A 20,892-nucleotide genomic window follows, 5' to 3' on the forward strand; every position below is an offset into this window, starting at 1 on the left:
AATAGATTTACAGTTAATGAAATAAAACGTTTGAAATGTATGAAAAAAGTTATGCTTGTAAAAATGAATACAGTATGGAATCAAATCTATAGATTTATAAAAGAGTTGAAACATAAATTGATTGATTGAACAAATGATAAAGAAGATAATTTTTACATTGTTTGATGATTTATCCCTTAATTCAGATGACGACGGAATGTAGGATCGCTATGTCAACAAAAATGGGGAAAAAATTATTAAAACTTTTCCTCTAGATACTATCTTTTGATTGTAAGAAGCTTCTGTCCAAGTTTGGTAAAAATCCAGGATGGTTTATGAATCTAATTAATGTTTTAAAAACTTTAACTGCAGACTGTATGTAATGTTAACTGGAAGCAAAACTAAGTCCATTTATAAGTAATATATGGAAAAAACAGGAAATAAATTTTTACAAAATTTCCTTCTAGATACTATAGCTTTTGATCATAAACAAGCTTCTGTCCAAGTTTGGTAAAATTCCTGGATAGTTTAAGGAAGTTATTAAAATTTTAAAAACTTTAACCACAGAGTGAATGTAATGTTATCTGGCAGAAAAACTAAGTCCATTTATAAGTAAAATACTGAAAAACAGGATTTTTTTTTTACAAAATTTACTTCTGGATACTATCTTATGATCATAAACAAGCTTCTGTCCAAGTTTGGTTCAAATCCAGGATAGTTTAAGAAAGTTATTAAAATTTCAAAAACTTTAACCACAGAGTGAATGTAATGTTAACTGGTAGAAAAACTAAGTCCATTTATAAGTAAAACACGGAAAAACTGGAATTTTTTTTTTACAAAATTTACTTCTGGATACTATCTTATGATCATAAACAAGCCTCTGTCCAAGTTTGGTAGAAATCCAGGATAGTTTAAGAAAGTTATTAGAATTTCAAAAACTTTAACCACAGAGTGAATATTTGTGGATGACGACGCCGACGGAATGTAGGATTGCTATGTCTCGCTTTTTCGACAAAAGTCGAAGGCTTGACAAAAAGTGAAGGAAGATAAAACTCATAAGTCAAAAATAAACTGACAACGTCATGACACAAACCCCAAAACGATGAAAAGACAAACAAGTCCATTAATCAATTGAAAAAATAGGGGTGATATCAGGTTCTCCTGCAATATAAGCAGACTCTGCTCTTAATTTTGACTTAAAAACTAAAATTATAGTTGTTTTTGAAGAATATCTTTCAGTTTTACATGCTTTACCTATGAATACAAGGAGATGAGAGGCAATAGTCCAAAAAAAAATTATTTTTAAGATTAAATACAAAAAAACACAGAAAACCCCTGCTGAAGGTATGTCATGTCTTTTATAACATACTATACTGTATTGGTTTTCCTCATTGTTGAAGGCTAGACATTGACCTGTAGCCGATTACATCTACACCATTTAGCCTCTGGTGGATAGTTGTCTCATACACCTTATCAGTGTTTGTCCGCCATTACTGGACATCACAAAGGTTCCCATAAAATTTTAACATCAATAATAGAAAATATCTGACGCCACAATTGAAAAGTGATTATTGTATGACGTCAATAGTTCAAGAGGTGCAGATTCTCGGGTCAAGCGGCGCAGATTTCCAAATAGCGATAAGGTTTATTGGCAATCATACGAAATCTTATTTTATATACAAACAAGATTTCAAATTTTCATAGAGGGTAATGTTTACACAGTGCGTTAATAGGTCTATGAGCTTTAAACTTTGTATTTTACTTTGTAGCTGTATGACTGGCTGGCGAGAAAGCTAACAGACTGGGGTAAGATTTATTGGGTTTAATATTATTAGAAAATAAATATATATTGAAATCGAAAAACACAGCACCTCAGATTCCAGGCATTGTTTGATCCCTCTTTGAATAAAAATGTAAACAAAATCTAACTCATTCAACAAAAAAAAAAGTTTTATAGGGGTCAAAAGCAAAACTCACAGATTTCCTCAATATTTGCTCATACTTGACCAATTATGCAAGTGATAATTGTTTAAACTGCATGATTTTTGCCAAAAACTTTCTCCAGTTGTTACAGGTGTGTGAAATTGAAAAAACAGCCATATAATATTCTCTATTGGATCAATCCATCAATTGCTTAAATTTGACCTTAAAAACAATTTTATTATATGTCTTTGTAGAAAATCACAGAACACAGACATCTTATGATGACGCCTTGATTGTGAAGCTGTTTGCCTTCCAGTTTGCTAACAACTACGCTTCATGTTTTTACATAGCCTTTGTCAGAGGGGTTCGTATTTCTGAAATTTAACTTTTGTCCTTGAAAATTACGTTGCAAAATCTTAGGTTTAGCAAAATAGATTTATATGCCCCTGCCATTGGCAATTGAGGCATTTATTGTTACCCTTGACTGTCCATCCTTCTGTCCCATATTTGTTTCCACACTCCTTCTTAATTTTTCCTCATCCAAATTTTATGAAACTCATACACAATGCGAAGAAACACAACTCACAAAGTTAAATTTGGGCAGTGATTCACATACTGTTCTAGAGTTATGCCCCTTTATAACTTGGAAAATAGCAAATTTTTTTGTTTCTGTACTCTAACTCCAGCCTTATCATCCAAATTTTACGAAACTCATACGCAATGCTAAGAACCACAACACGCAGACAGAGTTTAAATTTTGGCAGTATGTCATTAACTGTTCAAGAGTAATGCCCCTTTATAACTTGGAAAATTGCAAATTTTCAGTTTCAACACTCTAAATGCAGTTTGTCTCATCCAAACTTCATGAAACTCATACACAATGCTAAGAAAAGGCAACAGGCAGACAGAGTTTTAATTTGGGTTGTGAGTCATTTACTGTAAACAGGGAAATTTTCGCGGCATTTTTATTTTCGCTATTTTTTTCGGTAAGAATTGAAACGCGAAAATAAAACGACCGCGAAAATTTCAAGAAAACTCTATTCATGAGATGAAGACCATACAAGGGATATGTAGAGGACCACCGTATAACACGGATTTTACAGACGACAGATCGATACCTCAAATCATAACTGTATTTCTAAATGAAAAGCAATGTTAGAAATCATGACTTTAACTCAAGTTTATCTTATTAACATCGAAGACATCTCAAGCAAGCGGAAATTACGGATATTGCTATGTATACAACACTCATTACAAATATGTAAATGACACCTGTCAATCAGTTTTAAAAGTATTACCTCGTTGAATCTGCTACACAGATTAATCAGATCAAAAGATCGATAAATTAGCATTAATCTCGACAGCATTTTATTTTAATTCACTCTTAATTAGGTCTTCTTTTCTGTTATTGTGTTTGTGTTTTTACAAGCAAACATGACACAACTTTTAATCTCCTTTAATATTAATGAACCGAACACAAATGATTTCTGATTGATTTTATCACTTGATTTTCAATACATGTAAAGCTGTTCACTTACTAAATCACTTATGAAAATATTTATATAGGCCACAGGGAAATCGCGAATTCAAAACGGCGCGAATTTAGATTGTGTTAATAAATCGCGAAATAAAGACGGCGCAAAAATATCCCGGTTTACAGTACCATTCTAGAGTTATGCCCCTTTTTAACCTGGAAAACTGCAAAGCTTGAGCGGGGGCATTCATGTCCTCTGACACATTGTTCTTTTATTTTACAAACCTTTTTGATGGTAAAGAATGCTGTTGCACTGTTCTTTGTAAAAATTTATCATTTTATCGTTATAGACTTTGAATATCTCAGAAAGTTTAAGGGTAAAAGAAAATACTGCTTGTTGTTGATCAAGCACTTACTCAGTAAGCTTTTAATGAACAGCTTTCAACTACATCAGGGTTTGTACATGTGTCCTTACCCAATCAGAATTTTGACCACACCTCCATTGTTTAAACATTGAAGGTGATTGTCAGATGAACAGTCCATAGACTCATTACTGACAAAATTGATTTGGAAAACAGAAAGTTTTAAAGTACTTATCTTGATATTGTATGTTTGTACTAAGGATGATATCTGTAAAAATAAAGCACTGTGAGTAACATGTACTTTTTTGTTTGCTTAAATGAGAAGATTAGGAAAGAGGCTCAATGAATTGTTTTTGTCAGCCTTGGTATTAGACTTTTTTGTGTTTAATTGTTAAATAGAAGTACAATGATAATTGAATTGATCATGGTTTCATTCTAATATATTTACAGAGATTTGGTGAGGATGGTATCTTTGGTTTAGGACCAAAATACGTAGATAATTGTGAACCCAATGGGAACTGTATGTCAGAACTTTCCTTCCAGATTCTTATTCTAATCATTTGCAAACCATTGCCTAAATTCTTCACTGATGTTGTTTTGCCGTAAGTATTCATAATCTTAATGGTTGACTATCCAGTAGTGTAACATACTAAGTTTATAAGCTTACAAGGTTTTATGACATTTGTTTTGGTGCAAAAGAGAGGTGAAAGATACCAAAGGGATATTCAAACTATCTTTCAATCAGTTTAATTGAGGTCTGGAGCTGGCATGTCAGTAACTGCTAGTAGTCTGTTGTTATTTATGTATTATTGTCATTTTGTTTATTTTCTTTTGTTTCCTATTCTGACATCGGACTCGGACTTTTCTTAAACTGAGTTTTACTGTGCGTACTGTTGTACGTTTGTTTTTTCTACATTGGCTAGAGGTATAGGGGGAGGGTTGAGATCTCAAAAAACATGTTTAACCCCGCTGCATTTTTGCGCCTGTCCCAAGTCAGGAGCCTCTGGCCTTTGTTAGTCTTGTATCATTTTTAATTTTAGTTTCTTGTGTATAATTTGGAGTTTAGTATGACGTCCATTATCACTGAACTAGTATACATATTTGTTTAGGGGCCAGCTGAAGGACGCCTCCGAGTGCGGGAGTTTATCGCTGCATTGAAGACCCATTAGTGGCCTTCGGCTGTTGTCTGGTCTATGGTTGGGTTGTTGTCTCTTTGACACATTCCCCATTTCCATTCTCAATTTTATATTGAAAATAAACTAACAACGTCATGGCAAAAAAAGAAAAAACCAAAAGACAAACAACAGTATACAAAACACAACATAGAAAACTAAAGACTGAGCAACACGAACCCCACCAAAAACCAGGGGTGATCTCAGGTGCTCTGGAAGGTTGATGCAATATGCCAAATTTTATTTCATGAATAAAATGAAATGTGGGATAAAATCAGTGAGACAGCAACCAGTCAACACAATATATAATGAGTGAGTAAAAAGGTTTTACACAACAAGTGGTGATTAACTGATGGATAAATAAATATGAACAAAATAGGAATTGAATATTTTAAACTCAATGAGATTATCACTGATATTTTCAAAATAGTTTACGTTCATTTGAATCAATCTAGCTCTGTGATTTTAGTAGTGACATGTTGGCAAATTTTAAATTTAATACTGGTACTTAAAATATAAATGTATGACTCCAACTTTATAGTACACATGGCACCTGCTTTTTGAATGATATATTCATCAGGTACCCTGAAAGAATAGTGTTGGATGTTTAAAATTGGGGAAAAATGGTATTGTCATCTAAGTTTTTTGAAATATCGAACATTTACATCTGTTTACATTTCTCAGGCAATAACAAAAACTGACATACCAATTGTTCAATCTTATACTTTTGTCTTATCATTTATAACTGAGAGTTTGTGTTTTCATTTAAAATCTCAGGTGGCTTCAGCGTTTATGGAGAAAGCGTCCTCAGTGGTGCTGTAAAAGAAAAGTGGAAGGAGTTCAAGACAAATTGACTTTTGTCCAGAAAGAGGCTCTCAAACCTTCACTTGGTGATTTTACTATGGGAGAATACACAGAGAAAATCATTCAATATGGATTCCTTATGGTTTGTTAACAAACAATACTTAGTTAAGGAGGGAGGGGCCAAACCTTGTTTATAGGAGCTAACTCTTTGCCAAATAATAATTCTGTCACTTTTCTGTCAAAAATAAAAACATTGCAAAAATACCTGAATTTACATCAATTTTAAGAATAATATTATGGTAAATATATACACATCTAAGAAAGCACATTTCATATTTGATTACTTGAAAAAACTACTAAAAAGGAAATTGTTTTTGTCTTGCCTTGACGGAGTCAAAAAGCGAGACATAGGTATGCTGTTTCTGGTGTCAGCAACGGCGGCGGCATCTTCAACAATGTATTAGTTTGTGATTAGGTCTAGTTCATGGTGAACCACTAGTGGTAGGTCAATGATATTTGGTATGCAGTTGTATTAGCATTGGCACATCTCATTACCATGGAGATTATTTGGCCTTGCCCCCTCAGTCAAGGTCTATTGACCTTGAAACTTTGCTTAGTTTACATGTATTAGTTTGTGATTAGGTCAGTTTACGGGGAACCACTAGTGGTAGGTCAATGATATTTGGTATGCAGTTGTATAAGCATTGGCATATCTCATTTCCATGGAGATTATTTGGCCCTGCCCCCTCATTCATGGTGTATTGACTTTGAAACTTTTGCTTAGTTTTCATGTACAAATGTATTAGTTTGTGATTAGGTCAGTTTAAGGGGAAACGTTAGTGGTAGGTCAATGATAATTGGTATGCAGTTGTATAAGCATTAGCACATCTCATTTCCATGGAGAATATTTGGTCCTTACCCCTCATTCATGGTCTATTGACTTTGAAACTTTTGCTTAGTTTACATGTATAAGTTTGTGATTAGGTCACTTTAAGATGAACCACTAATGTTAAGTCAATGATATTCTGTATGCAAATGTATTGGCATTTGCAAGTTTCATTTCCATGGAGATTATATAACCCCACCCCTAATTATGGTTCATTGACTTTGAAACTTTTGCATAGTTTACAAATTTATGTTTGTGTTTAGGTTTGTTTAAAGCTAAGAGAAAGACTTATGAAAAGTCAATGGTATTTGGTTTGCAGTTGTATTAGCATTGGCACATCTCATTTTCATGGAGATTGTTTAGCCCTGTACCTTCAGTCATGGTTCATTGACTTTGAATATTTGCTTAACTTACATGTTAAAGTATTGCTATTTTAATTTCAACATTTGCATTATCAAAATAACAAAAAGGCAAGACATAAATGTGTTAACAGTTTATTTTATGTTCCTCTGTGTTGGGGACATAGAAATACTGGGCAACCATCAGTCTGTCTGTCTGTATGTATGTCTCAAGGGTTTATATCAGCATTGCTCTGTTAAGTTCGAAGATCAGTGCCAAACAATTATTTTTAAATAAGTTAAGGTAATATAAATTGTATGGACAATTGGATTGTAAGCACTCTCAAGGCTACATATTTTGTAGAATTGTTATGAAATTTATAGCACTGGTTTATATCAGCAATGTCTGGGATAAGTTCAAAAATCAGCACTAATCAATTATTTTTACAGGTGGAATATGTCCCTTTAAAATGTAATGTATATCTAACATTGCATTGTAAGTACTCTCACACCTTCATTTCTTGTCAGATTTTTATGAAATTTATACCAGCAAGGCCCTCGAACATTACAGACCAATTTTTTTCAAATTTTTTTTACCTTGTAAATAGAAATTATATAGAAAATAACATTAGTGATTTCATGCCTACATTTCTTCAGCTTTTATCAAAGAGTTTAAAAGAACCAAAAAAAAATGTTGGGAGTTATTGCCCTTGGACTATTAGACAGATAAAATTTGTTCAAGTTAGGAGACATTGGACTGCTGTTCTTTTATTATACTTGATCTACTTGAAATTTATATATGTTTCCTGATTATTTTCTTTTACAAGCTGCCTTTTCTTGTGATGATCTTATTATTTTCTGCCAATATTTATCAATTATGGACTTTTGTCTAGGTCAATACGTTATATATGGACCTGTTTGGATTATATTGACTGAGGATGAAGTCTGAGTGTCAATATAATCTAACAGGTCCATATATAATGTATTGACTGAGTGAAAGTCCTTAATTTATATATTACATATGTAAATAATGTATTAGAAAAATAAACTTCAATGTTCTTTATGATTTTTTTAAAAATTTTATTTTGCAAGATTTTTAACATGCTATTGAAAATATTAATAAATAAGATTAACTTGTTTTATTGTTAACAAAAACACAGCATTTTTTTTCTGTTTAGAACAAATAAGAATTCAAATGGAACTCATTTCAGTTTACTTGCAAATTTTCTTTTCGTACTCTGCGGCGCTTCCATCGTGATTGTTATGTGTGACGTCACATATTTTTAATATTGATTGTGAATATACGTATAAATAGAAACACAGCGTCACTATACTTAAAAATAGAAACAAGGCTTCAGATACATGAAATATTATTTGAAACACATGATCGTAATATCCAATGAAAACAGGAGAATGCTACACCATATGTAATATAACATCTTATCTGCAGATTTCATCTATAATAATTTTTTCTTGCAGTTGTTTGCAGCCTCACTGCCAATAGCACCACTGATTGCCCTTTTCACAAATCTTATTGACATAAGGGTGGATGCCAAGAGAATGCTTTGGTGGTACAGAAGACCATTAGCCAAGATAGCACAAGACATTGGTAAAATATATGTATTACCCCTATCAATCCTCAACCTTACTCCACATTAGATATCTCATTAGAATATCGGTGTAAAAATAAGATGAGGTGTGATTGCCAATGAGACAACTATCCACCAGACTCCAAATGATTTGGATCTAAGTAACTGTAGGACATCATACAACAACTTTATTTCACCAAAAAAATTATTTGGATTAGATGTATCTAGATAAAGTAGTGCTCCTGCATACTGCCAAAAAAGTCCAGGGTTGAAATTACGTGGAAAGTATGTAATTTGAAATGAAAGTTGAGCTGAATCTATACTTTGCTATAACCATGAGGATCTGGATGGAAGTCTTCCCTTTTGTATTCTTAATGTTTGTAAGCCATTTTTCTCTATTCTTAATTATTTTGTTTTAACATATCATTCTCTATACTTTATATTTAGCATTCCATTATTCTCTATTCCGTTTAGCATATTTTTCATTACACTTAATTTTTTTGCACATTATTCTCTATTTTTTGCCCATTATATTCCCTGTTCTGTAAACCCCATCCAGACTCTCGCACAATTATCTACTACACACACATCAACAAATGAAAATACTTCATATAGTGACCAAAAGCTGATATTTTACAATACATATATGCAGAAAGCATGGTAATTTGTAGTTATCAGAAATATGACAAATAAAAATTGAGAATGGAAACATTGAATGTGTTCAAGAGACAACAACCCGACTAAAGAGCAGAAAACATCCCAAGGACATCATTGGGTCTTCAAGATAGCGAGAAAATACCACACCTGGAGGGAATTCAGCTGGCCCCTAAACAATAATATATACTAGTTCAGCGAAAATGGATGTCATACTAAACTTCGAAACATATAAATGAACCAAAATTAAAAAACATACAAGACTAACAAAGGCCAGAGGTTCCTGTCTGGGGAGGGACGCAAAAATGCAGCGGAGTTAAACATGTTTTGTGAGATCTCAACCCTCCCCTTATACCTCTAGCCAATGTGGAGTAAACAAACACACAGCAATATGCACAGTAAAACTCAGTTTAAAAGAAGTCTGAGTCCGATGTTAGAATAGGTAACAGAAGAAACAAAGCAAAATGACAATGATAAGGCTTCCAACGACAATATATTTTGTTTGTAGGTACATGGTATATAATTCTACAGTTTGTAAACATTTGTGGAGTGATATCCAATGGTTTCCTGATTGGGTTTACCTCCTCATGGGGAAGACAATATGATGTTTATACAAGACTGTGGATAGTTGTAGGATTTGAGGTTGGTTCCTTTTTTTATTGTGCAATTTATAACAGTCATATTTTCAAATTTGAATTATAAGTTACTTTATATCATAAACCATACAAGCCTTTTAATCCAATTCTAATCCTACTTTTCAGTTCAATATGAATTTTATCTTACAACTATTAGGTCGCTGAAATCAATATACCTTTGGCAAAACAAGTCTTTTTGGGGGATTTTACATTAATTCTGCCTGACCAATTTTTAGTTTCAATAACTGATAAAGGTAAAGCAGTTTATGATAAAATTCAAATAGAATTTTACCACTTGTAAAAAAAATTGTAAACACATGTATGATTTTCATTGTAAAAGCATAATGAATCGGATTAAATTCAGGATGTGGTTAGAAATTAAACAATCTAGTTAATGTTTTGTATTTTTGTAAAAAAAAACATGTTTTTGTTAAATTCATAATATTTGAGTGTTACATGTTACATGACAAATTAAATCATCTATTTCAATCTATATATAGGTATCTTCCATACTGAAAAATTAGTAAAGTTTGAAAACTACAGATTTGAGAACAATAGACATTTTATATATTTATTTGTTTTATTTGTAACAATAGCTTTGAAAATGAAAGGTAAACATTTTGTTATTATATACAAGATTTATGTATTGTTACTTATGATAATTTATGCAAAAGCATCATTTGAAGCATGTAGAATTGACAGAAATATTTGAAAATTTTCCACTATAAAAGAGTATCACTGTATGTATGCATGTACAAAAATGTAATATGGAGTCATTCACACTTTATTTTTTTTTTACCCTTTTGACTGACTGTTTAAGCATTTTATCATTTTGACTGACTATTTTAGCATTTTATCCTTTTGACTGACTGTTTTAGCATTTATCACACTGACACTGTAAAAAGAATACCAAAATAACAATGAGTATTTTTTTTCATTTATTGCAGATTAATACATTTCCCTCTGTGATTTGCTTGTTCTGAGCTTTCAATACACCTTATCGTTATTTGTCTGCCATTACTGGCCATCGCAGAAGTTCCCATATAAACTTGACGTCATTAGAGAAATGTCTAATTCCATTATGCAAAAGTGATTGTTGTATGACATCAATAGTTCAAGTGTCGCAAAATCTTGGGTCAAGTGTAGAAGATTCTGAAATAACAATAAGGGCTATTGATAAAAGTTCAAAAATAGCGTCACATATTTTGCCTGCCTACTTCTTTTCCATATTAAGGCATGAAAATGATGGCAATACCAGATGACATACACAATTTTATAGGAATGTAATGACTGAATTATTCAGGGTATTTTGTTTCCTCACTGTTAAACACAAACAACACTACATGTTTGTTTTCAGGTTCAATAGATATATTCACATGTTGTTGAGAAGACTGCGGGACCGGCTACATCTCAAATTACCTTTATATCCAAGGTTGATGTCACTTCGGCGACATCACCTTATCTTTGATTAGTAACAAGTAAAACATCAAAGTGAATAACTTGTTTGTTATGTAACAGAGGCAGATAATAAGAAATAATCCCCACACATGATCACTCAATTAATTCAATATGACCGTAAGACTACTTAATAGTTTTGATGTTTTTGATTATTGGGTTGACATATCATCTTTTTCTATAGAATTTATAGACAAATTACATGAAAAGACAGGATCTTCCGCTGAAATTTTTTTCTGATTTTGTCCCTTTAATCTTGAACATGTTGAGATGTTAAACTAGTTTTATGAGTAGTCAACAATAATATAAATAAACCAGAGAATAGCTAACTTAAAAAACTTTCATCATTAAAATTTCAGTTATTTAAGCTGTGGGAAATTAAGACAGTTACTAAGGAAATTAAAAGTTAATTATAATTTTGAATGAATATTTTGCATAAAATGCAGGATAGAGAATAAAAATAATTTCAAGGATTATTTTTATAAGTTTTTTGCACTAAATGAATATTTGAAGTACTTTTGATTTTGATAAAAATTTTCAGGAAATGCATGAAGAGTTATTAATGTTTTAATTTTCAAAATAATCAAATAAAAACAATGCAATGTTTAAAATGTCACGTACACTTATTGTAATGAGAATGGTGTCAGATCAATAATGCAGTTGTTTTGATTATAAAAAAAGTGTTTGTGACCAAGGTCATCGTAATAACAGTAAAGAAGGTCATGGTTAATTTATTGTTATACAAAAATAGAATCTTTCGAATATCACGTATTAATCACACATTGAAGAAAAGCAACACTTAATCACTTTTTTTTCAAATAAAATATGTTGCATTAAAATCTAAACAGTACTTAAAATGATATAGTTTGAAATTTTGACAATGAGGATTCAAACCCCATTGAATATTAAATTCTGATGAAGGAAGTCTTTTGTTTTTCTGATGACTTTAACATATTTTCTTAGAACAAAGAGGGTCTTCAGATTAGCTTAAATAACTTATCAAATTACTGTGAAAATTTGAAAATGGAATAGATTTGACCTGACTGATTTTGGGTGAACTACTGATCTTCAGTAATGTACCTAAAAGTCAAATGTCAAATGCTAAGTTTTTAAAAATTCCTCTCTTTTAAAGAACAAATCTTCAGGAGATGATATACATGAGACAATATTTGTTAGAAAAAAATTCTTTTGGGAGAGGAACAGTGCTTTTATTGCTGCCTTGCATCTTCACAGTTGATAGAAGCTTCAAATTGTATTGATAATTGTTTTGTATTTCTTAATATTGATAACTGCTATATTTCAATAGCAATAATATGTAAACTTTAGTAGTTTCGGAAAATTAGGCAAAAAATAAAATTAGATTTGTTTGAAGTTGCCTACATAGATATAGGAAGATATGTATGAGTGCCAATGAGACAACTCTCCATCAAAGTAACAATTTATAAAAGTAAACCATTATAGGTCAAGGTACGGCCTTCAACACTAAGCATTGGCTCACACCGAACAGCAAGCTATAAAGGGCCCCAAAAATTACTAGTGTAAAATCATTCAAACGGGAAAACCAACGGTCTAATCTATATAAAAACGAGAAATGAACTACATAAACAGACGACAACTACTGTACATCAGATTCCTGACTTAAGGACAGGTGCAAACATTTGCAACGGGATTAAACACCCACTTAAAAAGCAGCCTACCCAAGAAATTTCATGACACAAATTGTTTTAGATTTTTTTTTTAAAGTTATATCATGCTCTTACGTCGTTTTTTTGTCTAAAACATGTGACTTACAGTATTCACGATAAACTTTTAAATCTACAGGCCCCGGAGCTCAATTTTTGGAAATTTTTTGTTAGATTCTAACTTGGCCTGTAAAGATGATTTTTACAAGCCCGAAAGCAATTTTACAAGCCTGGGCTGCCGGGCCTGTTGTTAAGCGTGAAGGCTGGACTTAAGTTGGTGGCCAAAACAAAAATAAAAAACCCCTACCTATCTATAGCTACCCAACCCTACAAGGCATGGGTAGGCAACATTAAACAAAGAATTTCATAAGGGTGGCCTTATACAGACAAAACTGCAGTATTCAAGATGAAAGACATAAAAAATAATATGAAGTTGCAAATTTTTTATGTTCAACAGATTATATTTTTATTTATTTCAGCATATAGTGTTTGCCCTGAAATTCATACTTGCCTACCTCATACCAGATGTGCCTGGTGTTGTTCAGTTAGCATCAAGAAAGGTATTTTTAATTAACTTTATTTATGATCTCAAATTTTGATTATATTTTTCCATGCATTATCATAACATTCTGGAACAATAATCCCCTCAAGAATTTAGAAACCATCACTTTTTATGCCCCGCCATATCAGAGGGGGCATTAAGTGTTATCCTTGTCCAACTGCAAGTATGTCCCTTAATATTGGTTTCCATTCCCTTACTTTAATTTACCTTTACCAAATGTTATGAAACTTATACACAATGCTTATTACCACAAAATACAGGTCAAGTTTAAATTTGAGTGGTGTCACTTTTACCTTTCTATAGTTACACAGGTCAAGTTTGAATTTGAGTGGTGTCACTTTTACCATTCTATAGTTATGGTATGCCTCTTTACAAATGAAAAATTGCTGAGTTTTTTCATTTCTGTTCTCTAACTTAAGTTTGCCCTCAACCAAATGTTATGAAACTTATACACAATGCTTATTACCACAAAACTCAGATCAAGTTGGAATTTGGGTAGCATCAATTTTACCATTCTTGAGTTATGTCCCTTTATAACATCATATTCTGGTACAAAATTATAAGGCGTATTACGCCTGGAAATCTGGCTTTAACCAGGCATAACTGGTAGTTACGTGTCCAAATCCAGGCGTAATGGAGCAGGAAACATAAATTTGTAGCAATTACAGGTATAGAAAAAAGAAGTAAACCTGGCGTTAATTGAAATAAGCAAGGTGTAAATTTTCCTACAGGCGTAAAACTGTTGGAAGGGCATAAATAATGATACCCAGGATTTCAAAGTTTGGCTCTCTGGTATTAGCTTGCAAGAGTGGGTCCGGACATATGACAGCGTGATATATTCAGGGAAAGTTTGCTTTTTTTGTGCTTTTTGTAAGAATTTGAAATTGGATTTATGTAATCAAATTAATGATTTTGATGACATTTTACAATGTAATCTTCGGTTGATAGTGTTTAGTTGAGACATCACAATTATTTTCAGACCTGCTATGTAGTCATATCTTATGTCAGTTTATATTTTGAATATCATTTAAGTACTACAAAGCAAATCCAAAAATTGCAATTTCACGCTTTAAGGTTAAGAATTCTATAAAAAAATGAATCCTGAGGTTGTAATGAAACACATCTGCAATTATCAAACCAAGACTTAAAATTCATTTCTTTTTTGGAACAACAGAATATGCATTGCATGTCGATTGTAATGAGAAAAGACAGAGATAAATTAGAGCAAGAATTATCTGAGTTGATAAGAAATCCACCACATCAACCACCAGACAGTCCATTTAAGGAACTACCAACAGTTTACAGGGAGCCAGAGAATGATGATGAATGGCAGCCTGTTGATGAAGAACAAGTTCATGGGTATTGACATTTTTAAAATTACATTGATTGCTTAGACTTTTATGATACTTTCAATTTTTTGTCATGCGATTTTACATGAACATATCCACTTACGGTTAAGGTTTTTTGGCTCATCTTTTGGTTTTGATAATTTTTTTCTCCGTTGATCAATATCTTTCAACAATGCTTAGGATTAGAAAAAAAATTTTTGCACAGAATTCAGCTCAAGCCGGTGCTAGGGGCCGTCTAAAACTTTTTTTTGCTGTGCAGCATTTTAATGTTTGTTATTTGACAATTGCTAATGTCTTGAATATCATCTACGCAATCATTAATTTCTTACCGTACATTTTTAACCTAATCTTATGATTTCATTGAAGATCATCACCCAAACAGAAGAGAAGACATAGAGTGGATGAAGAAAATACCTATGAGGAAGTAGATCATAGTCCCACACGGAAGTTAAAGAAGAAGAAAAAGAAAAAGAAGCATCATCATCAACAGGAAGATAGAGAGGATGGTAATGTTATTGCTTTCAATAACGCATTTTAAATCCTTTTCTTTTCATTGCAAAATCCCTAATTTTTCATTCGTAAATGTATATTATCCCACATTGCCTATTGGGTTGACCATAATAGTAATTTTTATGCCTACAAAAGAAGAGTGGAATTGTGTTTTCTGGTCTGTAAGTCTTTCTGTTTGTTAATATGTGGTTTAAAGTTTTATGCCATCAAAACTGCATTTATTGTCAAGACATTAGTAAAAAACTCTTGGTTTTTAAATTTGACACACCTCAACTTTAAAACATACATAAATTGAAATCTTACACTAAAAGTTCAAATTTCAGCAAAAAGTTAGTCCAATTAAGTCTATTATCACACCCTGTCCTTTTCAGTTTTTGGAGCTTTAGAGGTTATCATATAGTTTGGGTATGTGTTTATTACTGATGTCCAAATAACTCCTAGATGTTTTATGAGGTTGTTTTGTCTCACTGCCATTTTCCAACATTGTTTTAATACAATAAATGTATACTCATTGTATTTATAGATGACATTGAACCTCCACCCTACAGTGAAGAGCCATCCTACCGTTCAGACCCTCAGTACTACACAACTAGAGATCAAGATAGGTAATTCATATATTTCATGATATAAACTTTGTTTCAATGAATATTTTATAATGCTTTTAATTATATTCTATGCATGTTTACTAATATTTGGTAGGACTATTAATTTAGTAATCAACTAGTTAAGGTGTAGCGGAGAGCAAAATCAAAATATAATACCTAGTTCATTGTAGAGGTGACACTTGGAATATTTTATAGAATATTTAATTCTGTGCATGAGTAAAATGCTAAAAAATCACATTGATTATTTTAATATAGATGCATGTTACAAGTTTTATTAATTAATAGATAAATTCATTTTAAACTCAAGTAGCATATTCTATGTGATGTACTATGCATTTATAAAATGGTTAATATTATTTGAAATATACAGTACATTTCATGGACTCTATTCTATCTGTGTTTCAATTACCTCAGAAGTGATATTTGATCAAAAGTAAATGAGGCCTCTCATGGGGGTGTCCAAGTAATCACGTAATCACAACTTTTTTGCTGATATAATCACATATTCATTAACTATTTTTTTTAAACAAGGTAATCAAATAATCAAAAATACAGTCCTAGATTAACAAATAATAAAAAAATCATGAAATATTTGGTCTGGTAATCAAATAATCACTATAAAATAGGCCATGTAATCACATAATCAAAAACCCCATGAGGAGGCTCGTAAATATTATCTGTGTAGATACATATGTACATTCAGACAGTGTGTAAATAATTCAATTTGTGACAACATAACAAGCTTTTGTTCTGACATCATAATTTTCAACTTCGACAACAGCAACATTCAAATGCCCAGAATCCAAAAAACTTGTTTAAGAATTAATAAAAGCAGTTTTATACTATTCAAGTGAATAAATATTTATGTATTACTCAGAGAATGTGAAAGACACAGGCCATTTTTTACTTTTGCTTGTAGGGATAGTGGGGATATTATATATATTCCCTTTTTTGATATAGAATATGGGATATAGGATATTTATACCACCGCTTTAAAAGAGTGGGGTATAATGTTTTACCTCTGTCTGTCCGTTCATCCATTCATCCGTCTGTCTGTCCGTCCGTCCCAGGAATATTTTTTGTCACATCTTTCTCAGGAACTACACTACAAGGATTTCTCAAATTTGGTTTCAGGGTTTATATAAGTCAGCTATACCGTGTGATGCGTTTTCAGATTCATCACTCAACAACTTCCTGTTTACCGTCAAGTATTTGGGCAGGGGTTTCTTCAGTGAGCAGTAGCTCACAGTTTCATTTGTTCTTTTTGCTTTTATTAGGAATAGGGCACATTTTAAAATTATTTTGTATGATTATTCAATATGGAAATTTAATGATTAAGAATACTTAATATTAGTACTTAAATAGGACTCATTAAAACTTAAATCATAGGATTATTTGTCAGATAATAAGTAATTGAAATCTTGTTATATATTCTACTTATATATGTACGTTTCATTGCAACTTGTTTTTGTAAAACTGTCTTCTTCTCTCAGTATGAGCTTCCTTTGAAAGGAACACTGAGGATAAAATCCAAGTATTGGTTATAATTAAACTGTCAATGAGTATGATCATTGTAGCACTTCTGATACCACTTAAATTTTGTATACTTAATCTCTCTACAGGAAACTTTATATACTAAAACTATCTCTTTACAGAAGAGTGGGTTTCATTGATCATCAAGTGTCCAACATCCTTTTTTCTCTTCAGTAAAGGTCATGATGACCTGATTTTCATTTTGTAAATTTATTTTTCAGGCCAATTTCTTTAATTAATATTAGCTTCAAATTGAGAGAAAATGTTATTGTTAACATTAAATAGTGATTTGTTTTTTTTTTATTTTTGGTGTTTTAACGTCACTTTTAAGCACCGCTTTTGGGCTATTTCGTGGCAGCCATTTTTTATTGGTGGAGGAAGCCGGAGTGCCAGGAGAAAACCACCGACCTTCGATAGGAAAACTGACAATCCCAGTCAATTAAGATTGGAGTCGAGTGCACCCGCACGAGCGGGGTTCGAACTCACAACCTCAATGTTGACTGGCTAGTGATTACAGTAGTAACTACTTAGACCACTCGGCCACCGAGGCCCCTCATTAAATAGTGTAAAACATTTCAAACTACCTGCATCTACTTGTATGCATTTGACATATATCTTGCTTTAATATAAACATTTTCAATTTTTCAAAAAAAATTTAAATGGGGAATTCTCACAGTGGTATAGACAATGACATAGTCATAATTGTGTTAAATATTGATCAATCAATCTAATTCCATTCCCTATCTGTATTTTTGCATGAAACATATATAAAAGAAATATATGTCCGGAATTTTTTGTGTGGTACATTTAGGTCATGGAAAAAAATAAATATTAGTTTCTCAGGCCAATTTTGAAAATGTTTAATGAATAAGAAGGCCTACCTGGCATCACAGTACAATACTTACAAACTGAATTCATTTATCTTTTTTATAGCAATTTTCCTGGATTATGGAAAAGTTGTACTTTGATTTCATGCATACATGATTTTGTGGTTTAACAAATTCTGCTTACAAATCTATACAAAACTTAAATTTAGCTTCACCTATACCCACGAAATACTTGAAAATAGGTACCTCAAAAATAATAATGAGTCCATATATATAACATCTTGACTGATTTTCTGAACCTGTCTAATTTTCATTGAAAAAAAATCATTTCATCCCCGACAATTTCAGTGACAAAGATGTCAATTTGTAACACACTAGGAATGATCAAATTCTGGATTTTACTCAAATTCTTTTCATATTAATCAAAGTCAGTTACATGTTTTTGATTATGAGGCTGTAGCAGAGAATCTAGTTATATATTTGCTCCTATTTGTAACAGGAAAGATTCTTTTGTGGATTAAAAATAGGGTGGGGGGGGGGGGGGAAATAACTTGAAAAAATGGATTTCTTTGAAACCCTGATTATACATTTTAAACATGAAAGATTACTACTAAATGTGCTTAAAAAAGCATTGAAATCCACAAAAATTGTGAGCACACAAAATAGATGTACTTCCACAATATTTGTCTTGCACAAAATACATAATTTGTTGGGCCTTATGTATATTTTGTTTATTTATAATCTTATAAAACAATTACTTGTTGCATTTATGTTTCTCTGGAATGGAAGATCAGTTCTCTTTATAACAGTACTGATGGGGATATAAATCTCTGTTTTGGTATAATTGGTACTGGTTCTACCTTGATTGATATTAGAAAGATAGTAAAAAAAAACAAGACTGCAATTAAACATGTTAGGACATAAGGTCTAAGTAAAAATTCTTTTCAGATGAAAAAAAATTGAATCAAAATGCTTCTTACTACCTCAAAATAATTAGTTTGAATATTCAAAATGTTAGATTATTTCCAATGGCGATTTTGTGTTTTCAGGAAAGAATTTGATGTATAGAAAGGTAATGAACACTGTTTTATGTAACATTTTGGTTGTTGTTCTCACCCTTTTAACTTTGTATATGTTTATTTAGATAGGGTGAAACGTTACATATTTTTTTCTGTTCTTGGAATATATATAAATTATATAAACTTGTAAACAAATTAAAAGAAATATATTGATTAGTTAGTTTTATCCTACCATACTTTATATTCAATTAATATTTTTACTTGTTGAATGACAAATATAGTTTATTTTTATTTATTTACCGCCAGACTTTAGAAAAGGCTGTTCTCTAAACAATTTTAATTTATGTCAGCCTTTTAAAAATCATTACTTTTAATCATGTTTTTGACGCTTTTTATACGCCCGTCAAATTTTTGACAGGACGTATTATGGTATACAAATGTCCGTCGTCCGTCCGTCTGTCTGTCTGTCCGTCTGTCTGTCCGTCCGTCTGTCTGTCTGTCCGTCTGTCTGTCCGGCGTAAACATGTCGCACCGTAACTTGAGAATGACTTATCCAAATTTCATGAAACTTAACATAGTTGTTTCTTATGATGGTCAAACAATCTGTATACTTTTTGGTGATAATAAGATTAAAACTTTTTGAGTTACGGGACTTAGTAACTAAAACAGGTGTGTGTTTTTTTTCACATGTCGCGCCGTATCTCAAAAACAATTTATGATTATTGCTTAAAACTTTACACACTTCTTAGTTATATTAATCTTAAGATCTGTATACTTTTTGGTGATGATTCAAAATTTTATTTTAGAGATATTGAGTATTTTGTTAAAAAAGGGGGAGGGGTTTTTCACATGTCGCGCCGTATCTCAAAAACAGTTTATGACTATTGCTTAAAACTTTACACACTTCTTAGTCATATTAACCTTAAGATCTGTATACTTTTTGGTGATGATTCAAAATTTTATTTTTGAGTTATTGAGTATTTTGTAAAAAAAGGGGGAGGGGTTTTTCACATGTCGCGCCGTATCTCAAAAACGATTTATGATTATTGCTTAAACTTTTACACACTTTTTAGTTATATTGATCTAAAGATCTGTATACTTTTTGGTTTTGATTCAAAATTTAATTTTAGAGATATTGAGTTTTTTGTAAAAAAAAAAAGGGGGTTTTCGCATGTCACGCCGTATGTCAGAAACTATTTATGCTTATTGCATAAAAATTCACACACAAGACAACGGGCGTATCATGTGCTCATGGCGCAGCTGTTTATTTAGTTTTACCTTGCCATGCATAAAAATTAGTTGATTGTTTCCTATAACTGTGCAATCATTCTTTCTAAGATAGTCATCACCCATTTAATTATTAATAGAACTGCCTTTCAGCTGATCACTTTCTCCAAAGCCCCCACCCCCGAATAGAATAAAAGAATAAGAAAAATTATCATTCAGACATAAAAATGTTTTTATATGTTTCTGTGTATTTGAATTTCTGACATTCTGTCGATCATCATTCAAACTTGAACTTTTTGGATTCTTA

At 31.7% G+C, this 20,892-nt stretch overlaps 1 protein-coding gene across 4 annotated transcripts in view; it reads left to right on the forward strand.

Moving 5' to 3' along the window:
- Window positions 1–20,892, forward strand: part of LOC127714658 (anoctamin-7-like) — a 65,653-nt gene that overhangs the window by 39,534 nt on the left and 5,227 nt on the right. For 3 of the 4 annotated variants that reach the window (XM_052220724.1, XM_052220726.1, XM_052220725.1), the window contains 10 exons: window positions 1,749–1,785; window positions 2,157–2,266; window positions 4,189–4,340; window positions 5,688–5,856; window positions 8,418–8,547; window positions 9,690–9,823; window positions 13,433–13,513; window positions 14,690–14,874; window positions 15,231–15,370; window positions 15,898–15,979. In XM_052220724.1, the coding sequence (XP_052076684.1) occupies window positions 1,749–1,785; window positions 2,157–2,266; window positions 4,189–4,340; window positions 5,688–5,856; window positions 8,418–8,547; window positions 9,690–9,823; window positions 13,433–13,513; window positions 14,690–14,874; window positions 15,231–15,370; window positions 15,898–15,979 (1,220 nt within the window). Of the gene's footprint in view, window positions 1–1,748; window positions 1,786–2,156; window positions 2,267–4,188; window positions 4,341–5,687; window positions 5,857–8,417; window positions 8,548–9,689; window positions 9,824–13,432; window positions 13,514–14,689; window positions 14,875–15,230; window positions 15,371–15,897; window positions 15,980–19,388; window positions 19,412–20,892 lie in introns of all 4 variants that reach the window. The other variant, XM_052220727.1, reaches the window with a different exon arrangement.

This window comes from Mytilus californianus, unplaced genomic scaffold, assembly GCF_021869535.1.
Source record: "Mytilus californianus isolate M0D057914Y unplaced genomic scaffold, xbMytCali1.0.p SCAF_9, whole genome shotgun sequence".
Taxonomy (NCBI): Eukaryota; Metazoa; Mollusca; class Bivalvia; order Mytilida; family Mytilidae; genus Mytilus; species Mytilus californianus.